This window comes from Nuphar pumila, chromosome 3 (assembly GCF_984573655.1).
Source record: "Nuphar pumila chromosome 3, dmNupPumi1.hap1.1, whole genome shotgun sequence".
NCBI lineage: Eukaryota > Viridiplantae > Streptophyta > Magnoliopsida > Nymphaeales > Nymphaeaceae > Nuphar > Nuphar pumila.
In genome coordinates, this window is record NC_143251.1 from 116,848,954 (window position 1) to 116,872,374 (window position 23,421).

The window sequence follows — 23,421 nt, forward strand, 5'->3', positions numbered from 1 at the left end:
ATTTTCTATTGCATGAATGCTTAATTGAATTATAAATTTATGATAATTGCATACCTCTAAATTATTGCATGAATCCCTATTTGTATTTCTTATGCTCATTTGTTTCATTAGAGATACTCGTACTCAAGATTTTGGTTCTGACACCCCTACTTCTGTGGTTTTTTGCAACCGCACGAGATCAATGAAGTGACTCGCTTTGGGGAGAGCTATGAGTGTTACACGTTTACTAGACAATGTTACAGATGGACATTGTGGCTCTACTTTTCTTTCGTTTCCTTTACATTTACTTGTTATTGCATTCTGATTTTTTTTATGCAATTGTCTCGAGATTACTAATTCTTATTTAATTAATAAAATTTTGGTTTACTATGGTATAAATGATAAATATAAAATCTCTTGTAGTTGGTTGGTTATCCAATGGAGAGTGAAACTGTAAAGGCCCTAGGTCTCTGGAAATGTTTCTGCAATGGTTTGCCTATAAAAAAAACTGCATTTTTAAGGGGTATGAGTTGGGGTCGATACAAATATATTGCAAACATTCTGGCATTCGCATATGAACCTCTTGACGTTTGCATGTAAACCTCCTGACATTCATACAAATATGTTGTGAACCTCCTGACGTTCACACAAATATGTTGTGAACCTCTTAACGTTTGCATGTGAACCTTCTAACATTCACACAAATATGTTGTGAACCTCTTGACGTTCACATTCGAACCTTCTGATGTTTGCATTCGAACCTCCATTTGTTTGCATAAATATATTGTGAACCTCCTAGCGTTCACATAAATATGTTAACCTTCTGACATTCAAATAAATATGTTGTGTAAATGTCAAGAGTTTCAGAACATATTCGCATAATATGGTTAACAAAAGGTAAAAATGTTCTAAAAAGATAGAAATCAAGATTTTGGGCATGGGGAGGATTTCAGAAAATTGTGAGGCATTTTTGAAATCGTGCCATTTTATGATTACAGAACGATCATTTTCTATATATTCTACATACACTTTATATCATTGAGTGTAGACGGTTGAAGTGTTTGGCTTCTAAGCAATAAGTTTGGAGTTCAAATCCTATTGCTTATAATTTTATTTCAAAAAATTATTGTATTGTACGATAAAAATGATATGTTTTCCAAAAAACTATATTTTTTTAAGATTCAACCAATGTTCAAAACTACAAATGTTTAGCTTTAAAAAGACTATTTTACCCTTTACACAACAGACCTCCTGAGGTTCACGTGATATATTCCCCCCCCCCCCCCCCCGGTTGGCTTGTGTGTGCATGGTTTTACTTGTGTATGGTTTGTATTTACAAGTATGAAAATATGAAATTATGGTGTTTGTGTGAGCATGACATCCTGGTTATGTATTGCAATGATGGGCAATACATAGATAAATGCATGACATAAGAATGATGTCAGTTTTGAGTGTGGCTTGTGTGGGCATTGACTCGAGTTACCAAGAGGGTATGCCATGATGTAAAAACAATTAATAATTAAGAACAAGTTATACTAAAGGATTGGTTTGGCTCACCAAAATATGTGGTTGGAGCAAGCTTGTCAAAGGTGGATGAGCATGACCACCAACCTCGTGGAAAATTTTTTGGAACAAAACTTCTGTCATTTGGATTTAAGGGATCTGTCCCCCACTATGGGGCTTAGGGGACACTAGACTCTGATACTCGAGGTGAATGTGGAGTTGCTGAAGTACGCCTTTCGTAGTGCACGACACTACCTCATGAGAGTGAAGTAGCGTGCTCCTCACTCTAGTGCAAGTGTCGGGGTATCTTTCATGGTTAAAATATATAATCAAATGGATGAATAAACCCCTAGCGGGTCGTAGGTGACCAAGTGGGCCAGAGGAGTGGTGCCCCTTTGGTTAAGTAGGATTGAAATAATAAATGTGCATAGAGCATGACATGTACATAGCAACTAAATGAAAACACTTAAAAAAATATTCATGCATGTGTAAGTAGTCATGACACAAGTCCATATGTAGGTGCCTTGAAAAAAAAGGGTCAACCCTTGAGTTGAGAGGGTCGACTCCTGTCGTTTCAGTTTGAGGGTTGACCCCTGATTTGGGAGGGTCGAACCCCATTTGTTTTAATTTATGGTTTAGTTGCACTGAGGGTCAACCCCTAAGTTGGCTGTGTTGACTCCTCTAGGTGTCAGTTGTGGCTCAGTTGAGAAGAGGGTCAACCCCTAAGTTGGTGAGTCAACCCTTCGCTATTTCAGATAGGGGTTCAGTAGGGCCGAGGGTCGACTCCTCTTTGGTTGAAATGTTATTTTTTTGTTCCAAGGGTCGACCCCTGAGTTGAGCAGGTTGACTCCTCCTTGTTTAGTTTGTAGTTCAGATTAGTTAAAGAGTTGACCCCTGAGTTTGTTGAGTCAACTCTTTTGTGTTTCACTTATGGTCCTATTAGACTGAGGGTCGACTCATCTCTTGTTCTATGTTATGTCTTGTTTTAAGGTTTGACTCATCCTTGCACTTTTAAGATAAATTAGCTTCAGCTGAGGGTCGACCCTTCGTTCAGCAAGGTTGATTCCTCTTGAGTTCTTTCCTTGTGTATATTCTCTATGGTCTATGAGTCAACTCCAGAGTGGGAGGCGGGGGGGGGGGCAGGATCAACTCCTTTAAATTATGCTCTTGGTTGTGAGTTAGCTAAAGGTCGACACCTATGAGAAAGGTTTATTCTTTGTATTTGAGAACTTAAGATTTTTTAAAATGAACTTTTGATTTGGATTATACTTACCCAATCATTGTATGAGTGGTGGGACCATACAGAAACATGTTGTGTCTCACCCTCATACTTGTTCTATTTTTCAAGGAATAAAGCAAAGGTGGAATAGAGCGCAACAGACATTAGAGGCTTGTGGACCTTGACAGATGGATTCTTGGACCTCCTTCTGGGAAACCTTTTGGAATTATGATGTAATTTTTGAAAATATGTGATGTGAAACTATCCTAATTTTGTGAATGAAAAAAAGTGGTGTAAAATTGACCTATGAGTCAATTCACGACAGTGGAAGCTTTGATACCAAAATATGTAAAATCGACGTATGAGACGATTCACGACAGCGGAAGCTTTGATACAAAAAATGATGGCAGAGTCAACACTGGAGTCGATCCATAATCTGAGATCCAAGTGGATCTCCACGCACTGAAGCTAAAAGGATGATAGTTGAGTCTAAACAAGACTCATTCAAAGAGTGATTTGAGATAGCAGACTTCTGTTTCGTCATAAATGATAAACACAAGAAATATGCGCGACAGACACACGTTTCCATCAAAGGTAAAATCATATAAATTGGATATGGATTATCCGATTTATGAACGTATCTCTGGACCAGTCGGACTGGTCATCCACAGGCTGACTGGAAAACAGTCAGTCGTCTTCGAGAGGGTTTTGGATCCCTTAGACAAAAAAGTTTGGGAAAACTCCGAACAAAAAATTTGTAGTTTAGTCTGTCTATTTTCCAGAGAACTAAAATTTGTAAATTTTGATATAGTAAACCGATTTCTACGTCTATTTGAAGTTGGTGTATTTTTTGTCCTAATGGTTTCGAATTGCAGAACAGGAAAATAAACATGCAACAAACAAACAACTTTTCGATATATCAAACGATTGAATCAACAAAAACTCAATACATGAATATTCTCAAGAAAACAACTATCTTTTCAGATCAGGTTTTGATTTGAAAAACTAAGCATGCAAGACGAAGATACATAACCAATACGGCAGGCTTTCAAGCAAAGAACAAACAGGTCAATTTATAAATAGCTATTGACAAGCAGAGATTGTCGAGTATTTTAGGCTAACAACAGTTGTGATTCAGGAAAAATCATAAACATGAAAGATGCAACTTATGATGTTATATTTTCAACAAAGTATGATTTATAATTTTTCAATCAGTAATAAAAAAGATACACTGAAAATATGGAACAATAGCAGGGCTATGTTACTCAGGATAGGACTTAAATCTTTTTCAACTGACATGGATTTGCTAGTAATTATCATGGGAAAATAAGGATGATTCACAAGAAACCATAAACAACAAAGTTGTAGGGTAAGATCTTAGCTTTTCAACAAGCCAAAGATCACACGATTTGGCCAAGTATCCATGGAGATACGGCCTGAACACTAGAACTATGTCAGACAGGCCCAAGTACAGAAATGAGTTTCTTTCGCAAAAATGAGATTCAATCAAAACACAAACATACATCAGCCAAAAATGAGATTTAGAATAAAATAATTACAAGAACAATTTCACTAATATTCTGAGAAATAATCTCATAAACCTTAATAAGCAATCTATCATACGAAGACCAGCAACTATGCAATACACGAAATAACCAAAGACAACAAGTTGAAAGATGTTATCGAGTTTGTAGCAACAAGCTCGATGAAGATGATGTTCACCAGCCTTCACCAAGGCAAACGAAAGCACCAATGAAAGATCAACCAACGGATGTTCACCGGTGAGAACCTCAAACCGATGCACAAGCCTTTCTTTCCCAAATGAATCCTCACACCTTAGAAACAAGTCTCTCTCTCTTCCTCACACAACAAGAACAACCAAGAATTTTAACCACTCTTAGGCCTGAATTTCGATCAAATGTTCAACACCAAAGTTGTAGTTTGGTGTCTTGACTTTCCAACGAGCCAAAAGTCACATCAATCGATCTTGTATCTTAAGAGATACAACCCAAATATTGTCTAAAATGCTGAAAGTGACAAAAACACACAGCAAGAACCACCTTCTTTCAAAATGACGATTTTTCTAGAATTAAAAGCAAGCCCTCTCCACCATGGTCAACCTTTCATCTTTAACACATATGGGAAAGGGGTCTCATTAAAGAGAGAAATCTCTTTCCCCAATCAATGGCTCTTTTAAGGCTTGACTAAGCCAAAAATAGCACAGAAGATATTAAAGCCCTTCCAACAGCCCTATTTGACTTTGAGTCAAATAGAATTCAAATCAATAGACATGGCTGTCCACACTAGGTGGCTTCACCCATGGGGGGTTCAATAGTAGTTTCGATCTTGGGCAAGATCCAAAAAATGTTTAAAGCTCCGGACCCGTAGGTAAAAATGCATTAAAAATTAAAATGCAGAAAAAAATAAAATAAAAACTATCCTTAAACCCCATACACTCTCTAGTACCACAAAAAAGATTTCACGTGGCACTAGAACTGTTCGGATCCGTAGAATCCGATACCTAAAAAAAACTAAATAAATAAAATATCTAACATGATTCCTTACTTTAACAATATGAAATCGACACTACAAAATATAATTTCTGAGAAGGTAAATGCAAAAATCTCATAAATTGGAATACAATAATCAAAATAGATTTCACTCAAAGATCCAATTGGACTCGGATAGTCCTGCACGATTGGATCTACAACAGATCACATCCTAGATCGGGTCTGGTGAATTGGATTTGGATTTAATTAGTCTTCAAGGTTCAGAACATTGGACATATAGAATGCAACTTATGTGAACAAGCCACCAAACGTTGGATTGAGTACAATTGTTAAAGAACAAACAAAATATGTGTTCTGTCTTTTTTGTTCTTTCGTTCAGTCTAATCTTGGACAAGCCATCAAACAACCCCTAAGGTCTCACTTTTTGCATGTTCATGAGAATGGGTACAGATTTTCCAAAAAAACTGTAAGAATGTTTTCACAGAGAGGTATGAAAGAACTTGCACATGAAAATCAGTTGGGGCCTACTTGTGCTAACATGACACTTTCCAATACGATGATTTAATTTTTGTCACTCACGATGGGAATGGTGGGAAAAAGGATGTCAGCTCAGCAATTTCTCATAACAATTACATGAAACAAACAGGCCCTAAGGAATGAGAACGCCCTTTCAAAGGAAAGACGAATGATGAAGAAGGTGGTGCACAAGGGAGGGGAGGTGTGACTGGAAGGTCACATGAAATGGGAGAGTGGGTGAGAAAAGCTTTTCCTCCATTGCCCGAATAGGCTTTTCTCTTTCTGTTTATTTCATCAACGGTGGGAAAGGTCTGGACTTTCCCGCTAGCTCAGCATTTTCCACCAGGAACCTCTAAAACAAACAGGCTGCTAAACCATATTATGCATTTTTTTAATATGTTCCATTGCTATACAAAGTTTCCTCGCTTATGAAAATTAAGTGCCCAATTGAGTTTGAGAAAATGAATCACTATCGTGGACTTGACAAACACCTGCACTTTAGAATGTACAAAAGATAGACAAAACTCAAAATAACAGAACAAACTTCTCATTTTCCAGAAACAAAATTTTGGAACTAGCCAAAAGTCACCTAACAGTTGGGTGAAACTAGTTATAATACTTTAGCTATTTGAGAGTTTTATAAATTGGCGTAAAACCACCTTATAGTTAGGTGCTAGTGTTTGAACAGTAACGTGGACCAGATAGAGGTCAAACACTCTCAACTATCAAGCTGGCGCACATATCACACACACACACACACACACACATCTTCCATTGCAATGTAGAAAAATGAGATTTTCCACATGAAAATCCAAGATACAAGAATAAATCTCAGAAAAAAATAACTTATGATATTATTTCATTAGATCCAAAAATACAAAACCGTTCCACAAACTATGCAAGACCATGGATGCCAAAAGATTTCTCGAGCGAGTGAAAACAACACCCATGACCAAGCCTAGAAATACAAGAGGCAAAATTCGCTGAATGTTGAAATGGGCAAGAGCAAATATTACAGCACTGGCCGCTATCGCACACCACACAGGCATGTAGCGAGTAAGTGAAGGCAAAAGGAAGCCCCGGAACATAATCTCCTCCCAAATTGGTGCACAAACCGACACCACAATCACGTAAAGAGACATAGCCACAGGATCGCGCACCATTATCGACTGTTCTACATTGGATGTCATTGGTGAAGGGAATGGCAAGAGATCAAGGTTGATCTGAGCCAAGCGATTGACCAGTGGAAACATGAGGCAGCCCAAGGCAACGTCCAATTTCCATTTGCCCTTAAGGCTGAAATGGAACCAGTTGGGTGGAAGTGGCTGGTATCGAGAAAGGCAACCATGGAGGACAGCGATTCCGGCAAACCCCTCAGCTATGTCAGTTAAGAGGCTGTACCAAGCCTGGCCTCTGTAAGTTAGTGCCTCTTTACTGATCCCAGCAGCGTGAGCAATGAAGGGAATTGTCCAAGAACCAACAAACCAGAAAGAAGCAATCCACAAGAGCATAACCTGATTATATATTTTTTCAGTTAAAAGCATTCTTGAGAAAAGTTTGTGTTTGTGTCAGCCATTGTAAGCTTGGAACAGAAAATATGGAAAGTTTTGACTAGGAAATCTGACCTGGAGTAATGTTTCTGCTGTCCAAGGTACTGTCCAAGGTTCAACATGCAGGATTCTGGAGACAGCATTAACAAACTGGAAGGGAACAGAGGTTCAATAAGTCTTAAATTCAATGCTGGACAAAAAATAAAGCAAAGTATCAACAACCAACCAAACTCTGAAATCTCAGGTCAGTGATCCAAACAACAGCACTTCTGAAGTAACACACCCATTTCATATTAAACTTCACTGCTTCAGTGTAATTTGACAAGGAAACCATTCAAAACCACTATTTTCAATTAACATGAAACATCTACTTTGTTTGATTGATCATCGATGAATTGGGCCTCATTGGTTATCTCGAAGAATTTTACATGAGATCATAAATGAAGTAACCTTCAAGAGAAAGGATAGATACACATTTAACAGACATCCCTCAATCAAATCCACAAACATCAAGTCAGCTAAAATGGAATAATAATATATTGATATTCTCAAGATAAAGGGCAACAGGATGAGAACAAACCTTTTGAAGAATGTGTGCTGACTGATTCTTCTCTAACAATGATTCATTAAACTCAAGATTATCTTCTAATTTCTCTGACTCATTTTCTATAGATTCTGCATTGTTGATGTCAAAAGATGATCTGTGATGGGTACAACATGATATTTGCCAGACCTACAAAGGAAGAGCATACCAGTTAAGAGGAAAAGCAAATGTTAGTCCAGGTTGCTCAAGGATGAGTACATCTTCTGACTATGCCGCATAAAGGAGGAGCAAAAACACAAATAAAAGCATGGTCTTACCTTCAATAAATAAATAAACAAATAAAAGCATGGCCTTCAAAAAATTAAATTGAAAACAGATCCTAGTTTCCCAGTGTATAACACAGTAGGGCTGTCAACCGGTCAGATCCGGGTTGGGTCGGGGTCAACCAGTATCTGCCTATATTAATCGTGATCGGGTTCAGGTTTGGGTAGTTATCATAAATCAGAGATGTAAATTTCCATACCTGACCAGATAAATACTCAAAACACGGATTACAATGCAGCCAGGTAGGGTTGGGTCGTATCTTCGTTAAGCGCATACATTTATTAGTTTTCAGTATAGTGTCAACAACAAGGTGTTTGTCTATGTCACATAGCTGTGGATACGGGTTCGGATGCGGCGATGCGGCACTTTAAAAAGGCTTGGGTGCGGGGTGCAGGGAGGGTATATATATAGATGAAACTGGACTTGGTTATGGTTAATTGAATCTACTTTTGGACAGAAATGGACCTTAGTATAGTTGACTTCACCTGACACAAAGGAAGTTGTGTCCAAGTGTCGCACCTGCATGGGTGCGGGTGTGGTGCCCTATTAGAAGAGTTTGTGTTACATAGGTGTTTGTGTAATGGTTGTACGTTTTTTCTTTTCAAGTAGTGGAGTCGGGATCGAATTCCACAGCAACCTTTATTTTTAGAATGTGGACATACATACTTTGTATGGATGCTGATCATGCATACATTTTAGCGTTTAATTCATATTAAACCATGCATGATCTAGTAGAAAATTGCATTAAAATCCAATGTTTGTCGTTAGTTTCGAGAAAATGTGCGAAAAAGATAAAACTCAGAAAACGCATGAATAGCAAGTTTATTTTGCGATTTATTTTGAACTTTGTCACTTGCAATTATTTTAGTAAATTAAGTAGAGAAATAAAGAGAAAAAAAAATGGTAGAAATAGTTAAAACTTTAGTTTTGAACAAAGAGGTTAGGATTTAGTATTTTAGAGAAAGTATTTCTCTTGGCAAGTCTCTGTTTGGAATTTCTTTAAATAAATAAGGGGTTTTTGAAATCTTGTAAAAATACCCTAAAAATACCCTTTATAATCTCACGTAGAGGGCCAAGAGGGGGGTCTTTTCCCATGCAGCCGACACCCCTTCTTTTCCTTTCTTCCTTCTCTTCTTCCCTTCTTCTTTCCCTTCTCTTTCTCTTTTCTTCACCTTCTCTTTTCCTTCCTCTACGATGAAGAAGCTCAGTCCGGCGGTGGCGCAAGGAGGAGACCAACTCTTCTCTCAACCAAATCCGTAGTAAGTAATCCTCCCTCTTTTCCTCTTTCTCTCCTTCCCTCCGCTCTCTCTTCTTATTCTCTTATCCCATCTCATTTCACGTATTGTTTGTTGTTTTTTTTAGTTGTTTTTCATCTGTACACACTAGCATTCGGTATTCCCATTCTCAGTAGAATAGGCATTCTCCATTGCACAGCATCAACATTGCATAGCTTTGCTCACCGGTGATTCCAATTGTCGGATTCTCCTCTGCTCTGCCGGATTCATCTGGCCGTGAAAGCAGATTTAACCTGCTGTTCTGAAATTATCTGCTGCTGCCGGATTTCCACCATGAAAATCCTTTGATTTCACGGTGGAGCAGTTACCGTGAATTCCCTATTCATGGCACTTGATTTTCGTTGATTCACACCTAAACTTCCTTCATCACCGACAACATTTCACGGCACTTCACGGCTGAGCCTTGTTCCCATGAGCCTTCACGGCATTTCCGGTTGAGCCTTCATTGCATTTACAACTGAGCCTTCACGGCATTTCCGGTTAAGCCTTGTTTCTGTGAATTTCACGGCATTTCCGGCTGAGCCACCACAGCATTTTCGGTTGAGCTTTCATGGCATTTCCGACAGAGCCTTCACGACACTTCACGGTTGAGCCCTGTTCCTGTGAACTTCATGGCATTTCTGGCTGAGCCTTCACAGCATTTTCGGCTGAGCCTTCACGGCATTTTCGGCTGAGCCTTCACGACATTCACAGTTGAGCCTTCATTAGCACTTCACGACTGAGCCTTGTTTTTGTGAACTTCATGACATTTCCGGCTGAGCCTTTACAGCATTTTTGGCTGAGCCTTCACGGCATTTCTAGCTGAGCCTTCACAACATTTTCGGCCGAGCCTTCATTAGCATTTCACGGCACTCCACGGCTGCACTCGATTTTCACTTCACGGCATTGCATTTTAGGTATTTTTATTTTAGGCATCGCATTTTAGGCATTTTTGCTTTTCACGTTTTGCATATCTTTCGTTTCGCACATTTTTGCAGATTTTACATTTTTAGCATAGTGTTAGTTTTTCGTCTTTCGTTCCTTGTGTGTTCGTGTTTTGCAGAATAGCGCAGAGTGAAGGCAAGCGAGCGAGACACGTGGTGGCGCACATTCGATACGTGACACGAGGCGCGAGCGCACAAGATATTTTTGCTTTTATTGTAGAATTATGAATTTAATTTTGGGCTTGTAATAAAACCATTTTAAACCCTCTGCGCAGGGTAACATTTATATAGTAGTTAAGTAGTTTATTTTCTCGTATTTTTCTATTTTTGGCAATAAAGTGTAGTTTAATTGCGTGTTTGAATACAAAGTATCCCCCGTTCCCTGATATCGACCCAGACTCCACCACTCGTGCGAGCCGGTTTTATTTTTGGTGTCTGGCTTTCACAAATTTCCAAATTAAAAATCTTTTCAAAATTGTTTTAAACAAAACAAAACCACATCAAATTTTGGCGCCGTTGCCAGAGAACGGCGAGATACAAGTATTCACTTTATTGCATTTGATTGTTCACGTTTAATTAGGTTACTAGTTTACTTCTGTTCGTGAATTAGGACTGTTTAGTTTTCATTCCTGTTGATTAATTAGGATTGCTTAGTTTGTTTTTCGCAATTAGGGTTAGAACCACGTGTTTGCACACCGTAAAAACCAATTTACTTTTCCTGCACAACCCACCTATTAGGATACCCTTAGAGGTGATTGTGCACGATTGATATTGTGCTCTTAGTTTGCTTTTCGCAAATTCCCTGCTGAGTGCAAGTGTGTGGTGTTTTATTTATTTCTAGTTTTTCAGTATTGCTTTTTGTTTTACCGGTTTTGTGGTTTGTGTGGTTTGGCCGCTTAGCGCATTAGTTAGGCAGAAAACCCAAGTTTAGGATGTTTGTTGCACCAGTCTATCTCTTAGTGCATGCAAAAGCTCCGCTCGCTTGACCCCGAGCTTGTTGAGCCAATCGAAGGCCCTGAGTCCCTCATTAGGAGAGCCCATCGATCCACTGCCATGGCCGACGATCAGCAGATGATCCGTCCTCTTAGGAAGCACTTCATGCCAAACACTTACACTCCCGTCTCCTGCATCACGAGACCTGATGTAGGAGCGCGAATCATTTCGAAATAAAGGTCAGTGTCATTCAGATGCTACCATCCTTTTATGGCCTTAGCAATGAAGACCCATACCGTCATCTCGACGAATTCCTTGAGATCAGCTCTACAGTGTGGATCAATAACTTTGGATATGACATGATGAGGTTGACGTTATTTCCATTTTCCGTCAAGGATAAAGCCAAGCACGGGTTAAAGGCCCTAGATACGGTTCAAATTACTACTTGGGAAAATATGCAAAGGGAATTCCTAAAGAAATATTTCCCAATTGGTAAGACGAACTAGTATTGGAAAGCCATCACCAGTTTTTCGCAAATCGAGGGAGAAATGTTTCATAAAACTTGGGAGAGGATGAAAGATCTTCTCCGTAAGTGTCCACACCATCAGGTGCCTCGCTGGCAACTGGTGCAATATTTTTATAACAGTCTTATTGAGAAGAATCGTCAAATGGTTGGCGCTGCCTATGGGGGCACTTTTATGCTCAAAAGTGAAGACGAAGCATGGACCCTCTTTGAGACCTTAAGCGAAAATTCCATGCACCATGTTGTTGCTTCACGTTTTGATAGGGCCGCACCTGCACAGGATGACGCAAAGAAAGCAGGTATTTTCGAGATAGGGATGCACCTTGAGTTGAGTAACAAGGTCGACCAGTTGTCCCAGAATTTGGATCAGCTTCTGTGGGGTCCTTCTCCTGCCATGCAGGTGTGTGCGTTGTGTGCTAGCCCTGCACACCATGTTGTTGAATGCCCAGTCGCGCCACAGTACCCTGAGTTTGTCAAAGAGCAAGCTCAGATGGTGCAGAATTTCGTTAGGCCTGCACTCAATCCACATACCAACACATATAACCCAGGCTGGCGAAACCATCACAACTTCTCATGGCGAAACCCACAAACCCCCCCCCCCAACCCTTCCCAAAACCAACTCAGGCAAGGCAGTTATGCGCTTGGATTTCAGAGACCTAGTTACCCCCTAGCCCAACCTGCCTATAGTCAGCCCCAATCCTAGGAACCTTCGACTAGCCAATCCTTTGAGGATAAGATGTTGCAAGCCTTATCGGATATTAAGGCGAATTTGAGCTCTCATACTCACTCTGTTGCAAAACTTGAGACACAAATGGGACAACTCGCCAAGGCGCTTAACAGGCGAAGTGAAGGAGCATTACCTAGTCGGCCAGTGGTGAATCCTAGGAGCAAGGAGCTGGCCCATCAAGAGCAGGCTCAAGCGATGATCACCCTTAGGAGTGGGAAGCAGTACCAAGTGAGGGAGGCTGCAGAAGAAAGAGAGAAGATAAGTGAGAAGCAGCCTGCCTCTATTACCTCACCTCAAGAAAGCGAGAGAGCTCTACCATCTGAGCCTTCGAAAGCCTACGTTCCTAAATCCCCTTTTCCTGATGCGCTAGAGAGACCGAGGTCATTAGGCAAGTCGGGAGTGAACATGCAAGAGATGCTTGAGATATTTAAGCACTTGATGTTATCCAGCAAGTCCCTGCATACGCAAAGTTCCTCAAAGAGCTTTATACATAGAAAAGAAAGTTGAGGTCCCATATTCCAAAGAAGATATATTTGACCGAGCAGGTAAGTGTGGTGTTACAGCACTAAAACCCACCAAAGCTCAAGAACCCAAGGACTCCGATCATTTCATATGTCATAGGAAACATCACTGTTGAGTGTGCATTGCTCGACCATGGGGCAAGTGTCAACATCTTGCCAGGTTTCTTTTATGACAAATTTGAATTAAAGGAGATGAAGCCAAGACCTATGACTTTGCAGCTCGCAGATAGATCAATCAAGGTCCCACGGGGGGTTCTTGAAGACGTTCTAGTCAAGGTGAAGGATTGTTACTTTCCTTTCGACTTCATTATTTTGGATACGAAGGGAGTAGAGAGCATGCGACAGACCCCCATTATTCTTGGATGCCCCTTCCTGGCCACAGCCAATGCGTGCATTAACTGCCGCACTGGTGCGATGGATGTTTCATTTGGCAACAGGAAGATGAGGCTAAACATTTTTCATGCGGCTATGGAGCCTACCAGAGAGGAGGCTTTTTTCGAGATGGATTTCATTTAGGACCTCGAAGAAGTAGAGCATGCTTGGTTATTGAGTGATCCACCTTAGGAGGAGGAGGATGAATCACTCGAAGAGGATCACCTAAGATTGATTGAGAGTCAGACAGGTGATTTGAGTTGGACCTGGCACTTTGAGCCACTTCCCGATTTGACGGAAAAGCCTGCCCGACCATCCATAGAGAGTCCCCAAGAGCTGGAGTTGAAGCCCTTACCGACCTTACTCAAGTATGCCCTTCTAGGCAAGGACCGAACTCTCTCAGTCATCATTTCCGCAGACCTGACCAATATGCAGGAGTGTCAGCTATTACAGGTCTTACATGAGCATAAAGAGGCGATGGTCGGTGGCAAATCTGAAGGGGATAGATCATTCCTTTTGCATCCATAGGATTATCATGGAGGAGGGGGCTAAACCCTCAAGAGAAGCGCAAAGGAGGCTAAATCCCCACATGAAGGAAGTAGTGAAGAAGGAAGTAGTTAAATGGTTGGACGCCGGAATCATTTATCCTATCTCTGACACTCAGTGGGTGAGCCCTACCCAGGTTGTTCCCAAGAAGTCAAGGATCACCGTGGAAAAGAATGAAAAAGGAGAAAGCATTCCAATGAGGACTACTACGGGATGTCGAGTATGTATAGATTATAGGAAGTTAAACAGTGCAACTTAGAAGGATCACTTCTCGTTGTCGTTCATCGACCAGATTTTAGAGAGACTCGCAGGCCAGCAGTATTTCTGCTTTTTGGATGGATAAATCAAGTGGTCGTGCATCCCGAAGACCAAGAAAAAACGACATTCACCTGTCCCTACAGCACATTTGCTTATAGAAGAATGTTGTTTGGGCTCTGCAATGCCCGACAACTTTTCAGAGGTGTATGATGACAATTTTTTCTCACATGATGGATGACGTCCTTGAGATTTTCATAAACGTTTTTTTGGTCTATGGCTCTTCCTTTGATGATTGTCTCTAGAAGCTATCTCGTGTACTTCAACATTGTAGGGAGACAAATCTTGTACTCAGTTGGGAGAAGAGTCATTTCATGGTATAACAGGGGATTGTTCTTGAACATATTGTGTCCAAGAAAGTGATTGAAGTCGATAAGGCCAAAGTGGAGACCATTGCTAGATTATCTCCACCGACCTCTGTGCGGCAAGTGCGATCATTTTTAGGGCATGCAAGTTTCTATCGACGGTTCATCAAGAATTTTAGTCAGATTTCTCGACTGTTGTGTAACTTGCTGTTGAAAGACCAGCCGTTTGTTTTTTATGATGCCTGTTTGAAGGCGTTTATGGCCCTGAAGGAGGCCTTGACCACAGTTTTGATTCTCCAATCTCCTGAGTAGTCAGTGCCTTTTGAAATTATGTGTAACACTTCTGATTACGTAGTTGGAGCTATTCTTGGATAGAAGATAGAACGACGATCTCATGTTATTCACTACGCTAGTAGGACCCTCTCTGATGCGCAGTTGCATTATACCACTACAGAGAAGGAATTGTTAGCTGTAGTTTTTGTGCTTGAGAAGTTTCGTTCTTATTTGTTAGGCTCCAAGGTCATCATTTACTCAAATCATGCTGCATTGCGATATTTGATGAGTAAAAAGGATGCCAAACAGCGTCTCATTCAGTGGATTTTTCTATTGCAAGAATTTGATCTCGAGATTAAAGATAAGAGCGGATGTGAGAACCTTGTAACAGATCTTTTGTCCAGACTGACAGTGGAGACATCCACTGATTAGGGACAGATTGCGGATTCATTCCCGGATGAGCAACTCTTTTATATCAAGCATCTACCCTGGTTCGCGGATATCATCAACTTTTTGGTGACTGGAGAGTATCCTGCGCATTGAAACTGTAATAAGAGAGATTAATTTTTCGCGCAAGTGAAACACTACTTCTGGGAGGAGCCAGAGTTGTTTCGATTATGCTCGGATCAAATGATTAGAAGATGTGTTCTCGAGGAGGAGTATGACTCCATTCTATCTTTTTGTCATTCATTGGCTTTTGGAGGCCATTTTTTCAGCCGAAAGACCACCACAAAGGTCCTCCAATCGGGATTTTGGTAGCTGACACTTCATAGAGATGCTCACGAGTTCTGTAGGAGGTGTTTGCGTTGTCAGCAGACAGGTCGCATCACCAAGCGTGGCATGATGCCTCTCCTTCCTATCCTGATTATTGAGATTTTTTATGTTTGAGGTATTGATTTTATGAGTCCTTTCTTGCCATCGTTCAGATTTGTCTATATTTTAGTGGTGGTTGATTATGTCTCCAAATGGGTCGAGGTTGTGGTCACCCGAACCAATGATCATAAAGAGGTACTTTGATTCATCAAGCACAATATTTTTAGTCGGTTCAGAGTCCTGAGAGCGATCATTAGTGATGGTGGTACGCATTTCCGCAATGTGCAAGTAGCTTCCTTACTTAAGAAATACTCTATTCATCACCGGATTGCCACACCTTACCGCCCACAGACTAATGGCCAGGTCGAGGACTCCAACAGGGAGATCAAACGGATTCTTAAAAAGACAGTCTGATCAAACCGCAAGGACCGGTCCCAGCGCCTTGATGATGCCCTATGGGCTTATAGGACTACTTTCAAGACTACGATTGGCATGTTCCCATACTGATTGGTCTTTGGGAAACCATGTCATCTCCCTGTTGAGTTGGAGCATAGGGCATATTGGGCTATCAAAAAGTTTAATTTTGATATGGCTTAAGTTTGCGCTGAGAGAAAATTACAGTTAAGTGAGCTTGAGGAGATGCGCAATGAGGCTTACAAGAGTGCCAAGATTTACAAGGCTCGAACCAAGCAGTTCCATGATCAACACATTGTGAGAAAGCAGTTCGAAATTGGTAAAAAAGTGTGGCTTTATCATTCGTGGCTCCATCTTTTTCCAGGAAAATTAAAGTCTAGATGAGATGGATCGTTTATTGTTCATAGAGTTTTCCCATATGGAGCGATAGATCTTTTGGACCCTCGCGCGGGCAGCAATTTCAAGGTCAATGGGCAACGACTGAAGCCCTATATTTCAGATACTGTGATAAGGTAAGACATCGAGGATGTCGACCTCGTGGACGCGTAGGGCGCACACAGGTTTGTATGTCGTATTATTCATAGGATTTTGTAAATATTCATAGAATAGTATCTTGTCTAGTTTAGATTTGCTTTCATGATTAGATCATGTATACAATTTTGGGTAAGTGTAGGCATGCATTCATATGTTATATAAGGTAAATTTCTCCTCCTATTCCCCTTCCTATCTTCACCTCATGATCATTCACTTAGTCTCGTTCAAGCATGGGAGAGTGCCACTGGGACAATGTCATTCAAGCACGGGGGAGGGTGTAGTTGCACACCCTGATATTTTTGTCTACGTACTTGCATATTATTACACATCATTCAAGGAAAGTAGGTTTTTAAAGAAAAAGTTTGAACTTATATGAATGTTGTGCAAAAATCTAATGTTTTTAGAGGATTTTTAAGCCCCACGATTTTTTTTCTCTGACATGGATCTAGAAATTATGGTTGTTTATGTGGATTTCAAATAAATGACGATAGATGCATGTTAGAGTTTATTTTTAATCACAAATATGAATATTACAGTGTTATTTTTGAAAAAACTAAGCAAATGAACAAAATCGCAAAAATGAGCTCAAAAGTGTAAAAGAACATGCGTTAGGTTGTTTGGACGTGTTTCGCAATCCTTAGTAGTTGGGCTCAGACGCAAGTTGAAGCGTTTGAGTTTCATATCGAAAAGGAGAGTGAAAGTCTTCGTTATCCCCACTAATTGAGAGCATACACAAGTTGAAGTGTTGAGTCTCATGTCGAAAAGGAGAATGAAGAAAATCACCTTTATGTCATAGTCAATATCTTTTGCCTATATTGTTTGAACAAGAAAGCTCGTTACACAGACCTTATAGAAAGCATAAAAGATATTGGCATTGCACAGGACATAAAAGCAGACCATACGCAAGCCATAAAATAAAATAGTGCGCAAAAAGAAAAAGTGTAAAAAGTTGAAAATCAAGAAAAAGAAAATAGCATAAAAGAAAAAGTTCAATGCTTAGAAGCAAGATTGAGAAAAAACTATACAGAAAACATATGAGTGAGGATAAGTAAATAATAACATGTGCTTATTTGATTTTCTGAGAATAAAACATAAATAATGATGATATTTAGAAAAGTGAAAGAAATGTTTTATTTTGTGGTAGTATATAAAAGACCCTAATTATGTTTTGATTATATAATGATAAAAAATATTTGCGAAAACACACTCTTTAATTACCTACTACTCGTGAAGTTGAGTACTTTTATGCATACATGACAGAGATGTTTGTGGGTAGCATCACTGCAAACTCTCACGAGACCTTACTCGTTCATTGGGGTAACTCAGGGGTTGAAAGGACTTATTGCATGTGTTAAATGCAACCGTGATTCCTACGAAAGTGAGTTAGTATGAATAGTTGTTGATTCTTGCAATTTTCCAGTTTGCTCGAGGACTAGCAAACAATAAGCACGAGGGTATTTGATCATGCATACATTTTAGCGTTTAATTCATATTAAATCATGCATGATTTAGTAAGAAATTGCATTAAAATCCCACATTTGTCGTTAGTTTTGAGAAAATGTGCGAAAAAGATAAAACTCAGAAAATGCATGAATAGCAAGTTTATTTTGCGATTTATTTTGAAAACTTTGTCACTTGCAATTATTTTAGTAAATTAAGTAGAGAAATAAAGAGAAAAAAAATTGGTAGAAATAGTTAAAGCTTTAGTTTTGATTGAAGAGGTTAGGATTTAGTATTTTAGAGAAAGTATTTCTCTTGGCAAGTCTCTGTTTGGAATTTCTTTAAATAAATAAGGGGTTTTTGAAATCTTGTAAAAATACCCTTTATAATCTCACGTATAGGGCCAAGAGGGGGGTCTTTTCCCATGCAGCCGACACTCCTTTTCCTTTCTTCCTTCTCTTCTTCCCTTCTTCTTCCCCTTCTCTTTCGCTCTTCTTTACCTTCTCTTTTCCTTCCTCTATGGTGAAGAAGCTCAGTCCGGCGGCGGCGCAAGGAGGAGGCCAACTCTTCTCTCAACCAAATTCGTAGTAAGTAATCCTCCCTCTTTTCCTCTTTCTCTCCTTCTTCCCTCCTCCTCTCTCTCCTTCTTCTCTTATCCCATCTCATTTCATGTATTATTTGTTTTTTTTAGTTGTTCTTCATCCGCACACACTAGCATTCATTCTTCCCATTCTCGGTAGGATAGACATTCTCCATTGCACAACATCAACATTGCATAGCTCTGCTCACCAGTGATTCCAATTGTTGGATTCTCCTCTGCTCTGCCGGATTCATCTGGCCGTGAAAGCATATTTAACCTGCTGTTCTAAAATTATTTGTTGCTGTCGGATTTCCACCGTGAAATCCTTTGATTTCACAGTGGAGCAGTTACCGTGAATTCCCTATTCACGACACCTGATTTTCGTTGATTTACGCCTAACTTCCTTCATCACCGGCAACATTTCACGGCACTTCACGACTGAGCCTTGTTCCTGTGAGCCTTCACGACATTTTCGGCTGAGCCTTCACAGCATTTCCGGTTGAGCCTTCATTGCATTTACGGCTGAGCCTTCACGACATTTCCGGTTGAGCCTTCACGGCATTTTCGGCTGAGCCTTCAATCGCACTTCACAACTGAGCCATGTTCCTGTGAACTTCACGGCATTTCCGGTTGAGCCTTCACAGCATTTCCGATTGAGCCTTCACGACATTTCCGGCTGAGCCTTCATGGCATTTCTGGCTAAGACTTCGCAACATTTCCAGTTGAGCCTTCACGACATTCACGGTTGAGCCTTCATTAGCACTTCACGGCTGAGCCTTGTTCCTGTGAACTTCACGGCATTTCCGGCCGAGCCTTCACAGCATTTCCGGTTGAGCCTGCATGGCATTTGCGGCTGAGCCTTCACAACATTTCCGGCTGAGCCTTCATTAGCATTTCACGGCACTCCACAGTTGCACTCGATTTTCACTTCACGACATTGCATTTTAGGTATTTTTATTTTAGGCATCGCATTTTATGCATTTTAGGCATCTTTTCTTTTCACGTTTTGCATATCTTTCATTTCGCACATTTTTGTTTATTTTACATTTTTAGCATAGTGTTAGTTTTTCGTCTTTTGTTGCTTGTGTGTTCGTGTTTTGCAGGATAGCACGGAGTGAAGGCAAGCGAGTGAGACACGTGGTGGCGCGCATCCGATACGTGACACAAGGCGCGAGTGCAGAAGACATTTTTGCTTTTCTTTTAGAATTAGGAATTTAATTTTCATTTAATTTTGGGTTTATAATAAAACCATTTTAAACCCTTTGTGCAGGGTAACATTTATGTAATAGTTAAGTAGTTTATTTTCTCATATTTTTCTATTTTTGGCAATAAAACGTAGTTTAATTGCATGTTTGAATACGAAGTATCCCCCGTTCCCTGAGATCGACCCGGACTCCACCACTCGTGTGAGCCGATTTTATTTTTGGTGTCTGGCTTTCACGTTGTTTTCATATCAAAATATCTTTTCTAAAATTGTTTCGCAAAACAAGGACATCAGATGCCTGGATCGTGTACCCGATTCGTTCGTTCTTTTACAAGGTCAGATATCCAAGACAATTATTAATGTAACTCCTAGATCCGGACCCATACCTGGTCGGGTTTGGGAATTTAGCCCCATACCCACACACATTTCTATTTGGGTTTTAGTACTTCTGACCAAACCCTACCATGTGGGATCCAGGTCGGGCGGGTACCCATCTAAGACCCGACCCATTGTCAGCCCTATATGACAGTAATAAGAGACCTATAGCTGCAAAATGAAAAGTTATATTCTACATCATGATTTTGCTCCATATGGAGAATGCCTTTAGAGGAACTGACAAGGCCAAAAGAAAGAGCATCAAAGCAGCAGCTAAATCAGTTTAATTACCACCAAACACAGATGCAGATTCATTAAATCATCCCTAACTTGTGATAAACCAATTCAAGAGATATCAAATAATCACCCTTCCAGATAGTTGAAAATTTGTCCATACAATGGAGAAGATCAAGAAATTATGATGAAAAAGCCATAAAATGCACCATCCATGGACACTCGCATGAGGAAAAAGCTGACATATTTTTTAATTCACTACAGCACGTAACATTTAACAATGTCAATCTGAAAAAATCAACAAAAACATACAAATATCCCAAGCTTAGTCAAATTATATAGGAAAATACATCATTTGTCCACTAAGGAACTAGTCACAATATACTCATAACTATTTCCTGCTTAATACCAAATATTGCAATAGTCCTATTACATAACAATCACTAAAAACACATAAGCAATGGAGAAAAGAAGATCAGCCAAATATAGGAAATCCAAAAAGACAACTGTGGAAACAAGGTAGTGAAAGATTCCACCAATGTGCAAGCAAGACCATCACAATTTTCAAAAGAATCATTCCAAGAAACTTACCTCATACATCCAGGAGCAAGGAAGCCCCCAAAATACCCTCAATTTCCTTCATCAAACCTCTCATCAACCAATTCCCTAACACGAATACAAGTTAATCTAGCTAACCCTAACTCTAACTTGGACTCCAAGCAACCTTTACGGATCTAGATGGATCCAGACTTGATTCAACCAAACCCAAATTAAAAATGAACCCAAACACAATCAAAGGACCTATGCTCATACCCAACAACCCAAACCAAAAACCAAAAACCCAATTTAAGACTGGTAAGACCCATAAACCCCTACAGTGGATGTGTGCTATCATTCACAGCCCAAGTTTCTCATGTTTGAAATGAGGTAAGAAAATAGGGCATGTGAAAAAAAAAATCATTCACTCAAGCAAACATACCCATAGACATGAATTCACTTCCTTCTAATCCCCATGAAATAGTTAAAAAAACACACTTATTCGAAAAAAAAACTATTATCTGCATAAATTATAACTTTCAATCCGAAGTCCTAGGGAGTTTCCGATTGGGTATCATGAAAAAGAGACTTCCTTTTCTTCTCTCATATAAGAACTCTCCTTCACATGTATCTAACACTCCGGATGCAAAACTAAATAAGAAACTTTAAAGCTCATGAAGATTCAAAATACATTCTGATTCACCAGGTTTCAGTATTATGCTGTTCCAATTGGAAGTTTCTCGACCCATATAGATCTCATCCTGCAAAAAATTTTCATGCATACACAACCCAAAGCGTTATGTAGGATTCTATTGAAGTATGTCCTACACCACACAGAGTGATTCTTAACTAGTAATGTTATGCATTAGTAATTTAGCAAGCATTAAGCTAGGGATCTTGAACTGCCAATTGTCGTTGGAAAAAAAATGAGAAAGTTAATCTAACAGCTTAATGCAAGATACAATAGCTCCCTACAGATATAGATAACCATGAGACACATGTGGTCCTTTAAGACTGGATACAAAAATCAAGAAATTGAACTGAATATTAGATGTAGAAATATGACTAGCTGCATCTGTCAACTGAAACTTCTTATCCACCACAATGATGGAGTTGTGCCTTAGCTAATAGAGTATTCATCAATGGTTTCATCTAGCTGAGACTTGGAACACACCACACCATTGCCACTGGCCTCTCAACCATACAGATGATGGTGCACCCATAGTCGATTTTCAGTGTTATAGAACACTTCAAGACAACAGCTCGACGGTAGGTCCTCCACCATTAGTTGAAGAAACCTTGGCTGTCAAATGTAGCGTTTCATGGACAATTGAACCTCCTTTTTAGCCTCTTCTTTGTTCTATGAAACTTCTAGAAAAGCATGGCACACCTTCCCTCAAGTCATCAATTTGGATTTTACCTCTTTATTTTCATCAGTAACACTAAAGTCAGTCCCATAAGAAAATTTCTTATTCTAGACCAAGCGCTCAGCAAAACCATTCAAAGAATGAGTGGTCTAGCGTCATACCTATTATAAAAAAAGAAGAGAAAAAGTGTCTCATCTCATCTCACCCTCTCTTAAAATCACATCCACCAACAGCTATTTTCTACTTAAAGTAGTGAAAATTCCAACAGATCTCAATCATATGAATAAAACTAAAGAGTTTCCAAGAACGAATCGACCATATATCAGCACAAATTCGAACAATCTTCAATCCAATGAACGAAACTATGTGATTTCAAGTAAAATATAATGAGAAACTTTCACCAAATTCAACGAAATAGAAAAACAAGAAGGGGGACGAAAACGAAGGCTCGGCGCGAATCGAGCCGAAACCGAGAATTCGATCCGTACAAGCAACGAAATCGATCGAATTGCCGAGCCGAACCGAAATCAATAGCAGAGAGAGAAAAACGAAAAAACAACGAAATCGATCGTTTCACGCAAAAATTTCACCTGATTAGGAGCTCGGGAATGGGGAACCCTTCTGGGGAAGCACGGATTGGGAGGCGAACAGGCGAGGGTTAGGGTTTGGCTGGGCGGTCGGGACAGGCGAGCGCGGGAATGAGGGGAGAGAGGGATCGACGGCAGCGGGAGGCCTGATCTCACGCAGAGGCCGAACATCGGGTGGATCCGATCGTCTCTCTCCCCCCGGAAACCCTAATCCTCTACATCAGAGGGAAACCCTAATCCACCACCACGAAGGAAGAGAGAGAGAGAGAGAGAGGTTACCCCGAGATGGCGGGCGAAGGAGGGCCAGGTTAATGCACCGGATTACGGGAATAAAAACGGGTCGGAACTTAGACCCGGATCCGATAATCTAGTTGCCGAATATGGGTCGGGTCGGGTCCGGAACAAATATGGTTGGGTTACTTGGGTATATCTAAATCTGGGCTAATATCGATTAAGAA

General features: G+C 40.1%; 1 protein-coding gene across 2 annotated transcripts; it reads right to left on the reverse strand.

Annotated features, from left to right (window-relative positions):
• Nucleotides 1-6,560: 6,560 nt before the first annotated feature.
• LOC149843412 (uncharacterized) lies at nucleotides 6,561-23,245 on the reverse strand. 2 transcript variants are annotated; one of them, XM_089999775.1, is made up of 4 exons: nucleotides 22,967-23,245; nucleotides 7,858-8,010; nucleotides 7,353-7,427; nucleotides 6,561-7,241 (listed from the first exon to the last, which is right to left on the reverse strand). In XM_089999775.1, exons 1-4 carry the CDS (start codon nucleotides 23,132-23,134, stop codon nucleotides 6,582-6,584), a joined length of 1,056 nt encoding a protein of 351 aa, XP_089855901.1. In that variant the 5' UTR covers nucleotides 23,135-23,245; the 3' UTR covers nucleotides 6,561-6,581. The 2 variants fall into 2 exon arrangements, with proteins under 2 accessions (XP_089855901.1, XP_089855902.1); XM_089999776.1 differs by lacking the exon at nucleotides 22,967-23,245 and adding an exon at nucleotides 11,309-11,473.
• Nucleotides 23,246-23,421: the final 176 nt, after the last annotated feature.

Coding starts and splice junctions, on each gene's coding strand:
- LOC149843412 (XM_089999775.1), bottom strand. CDS start 23,134: ATGTTCGGCCTCTGCGTGAGATCAGGCCTCCCGCTGCCGTCGATCCCT. Junction 8,011..22,966: donor ATTCCCGAGCTCCTAATCAG/GTGAAATTTTTG, acceptor CTTCCTTTGTAG/GTCTGGCAAATATCATGTTG. Junction 7,242..7,352: donor CAGCAGAAACATTACTCCAG/GTCAGATTTCCT, acceptor ATATATAATCAG/GTTATGCTCTTGTGGATTGC.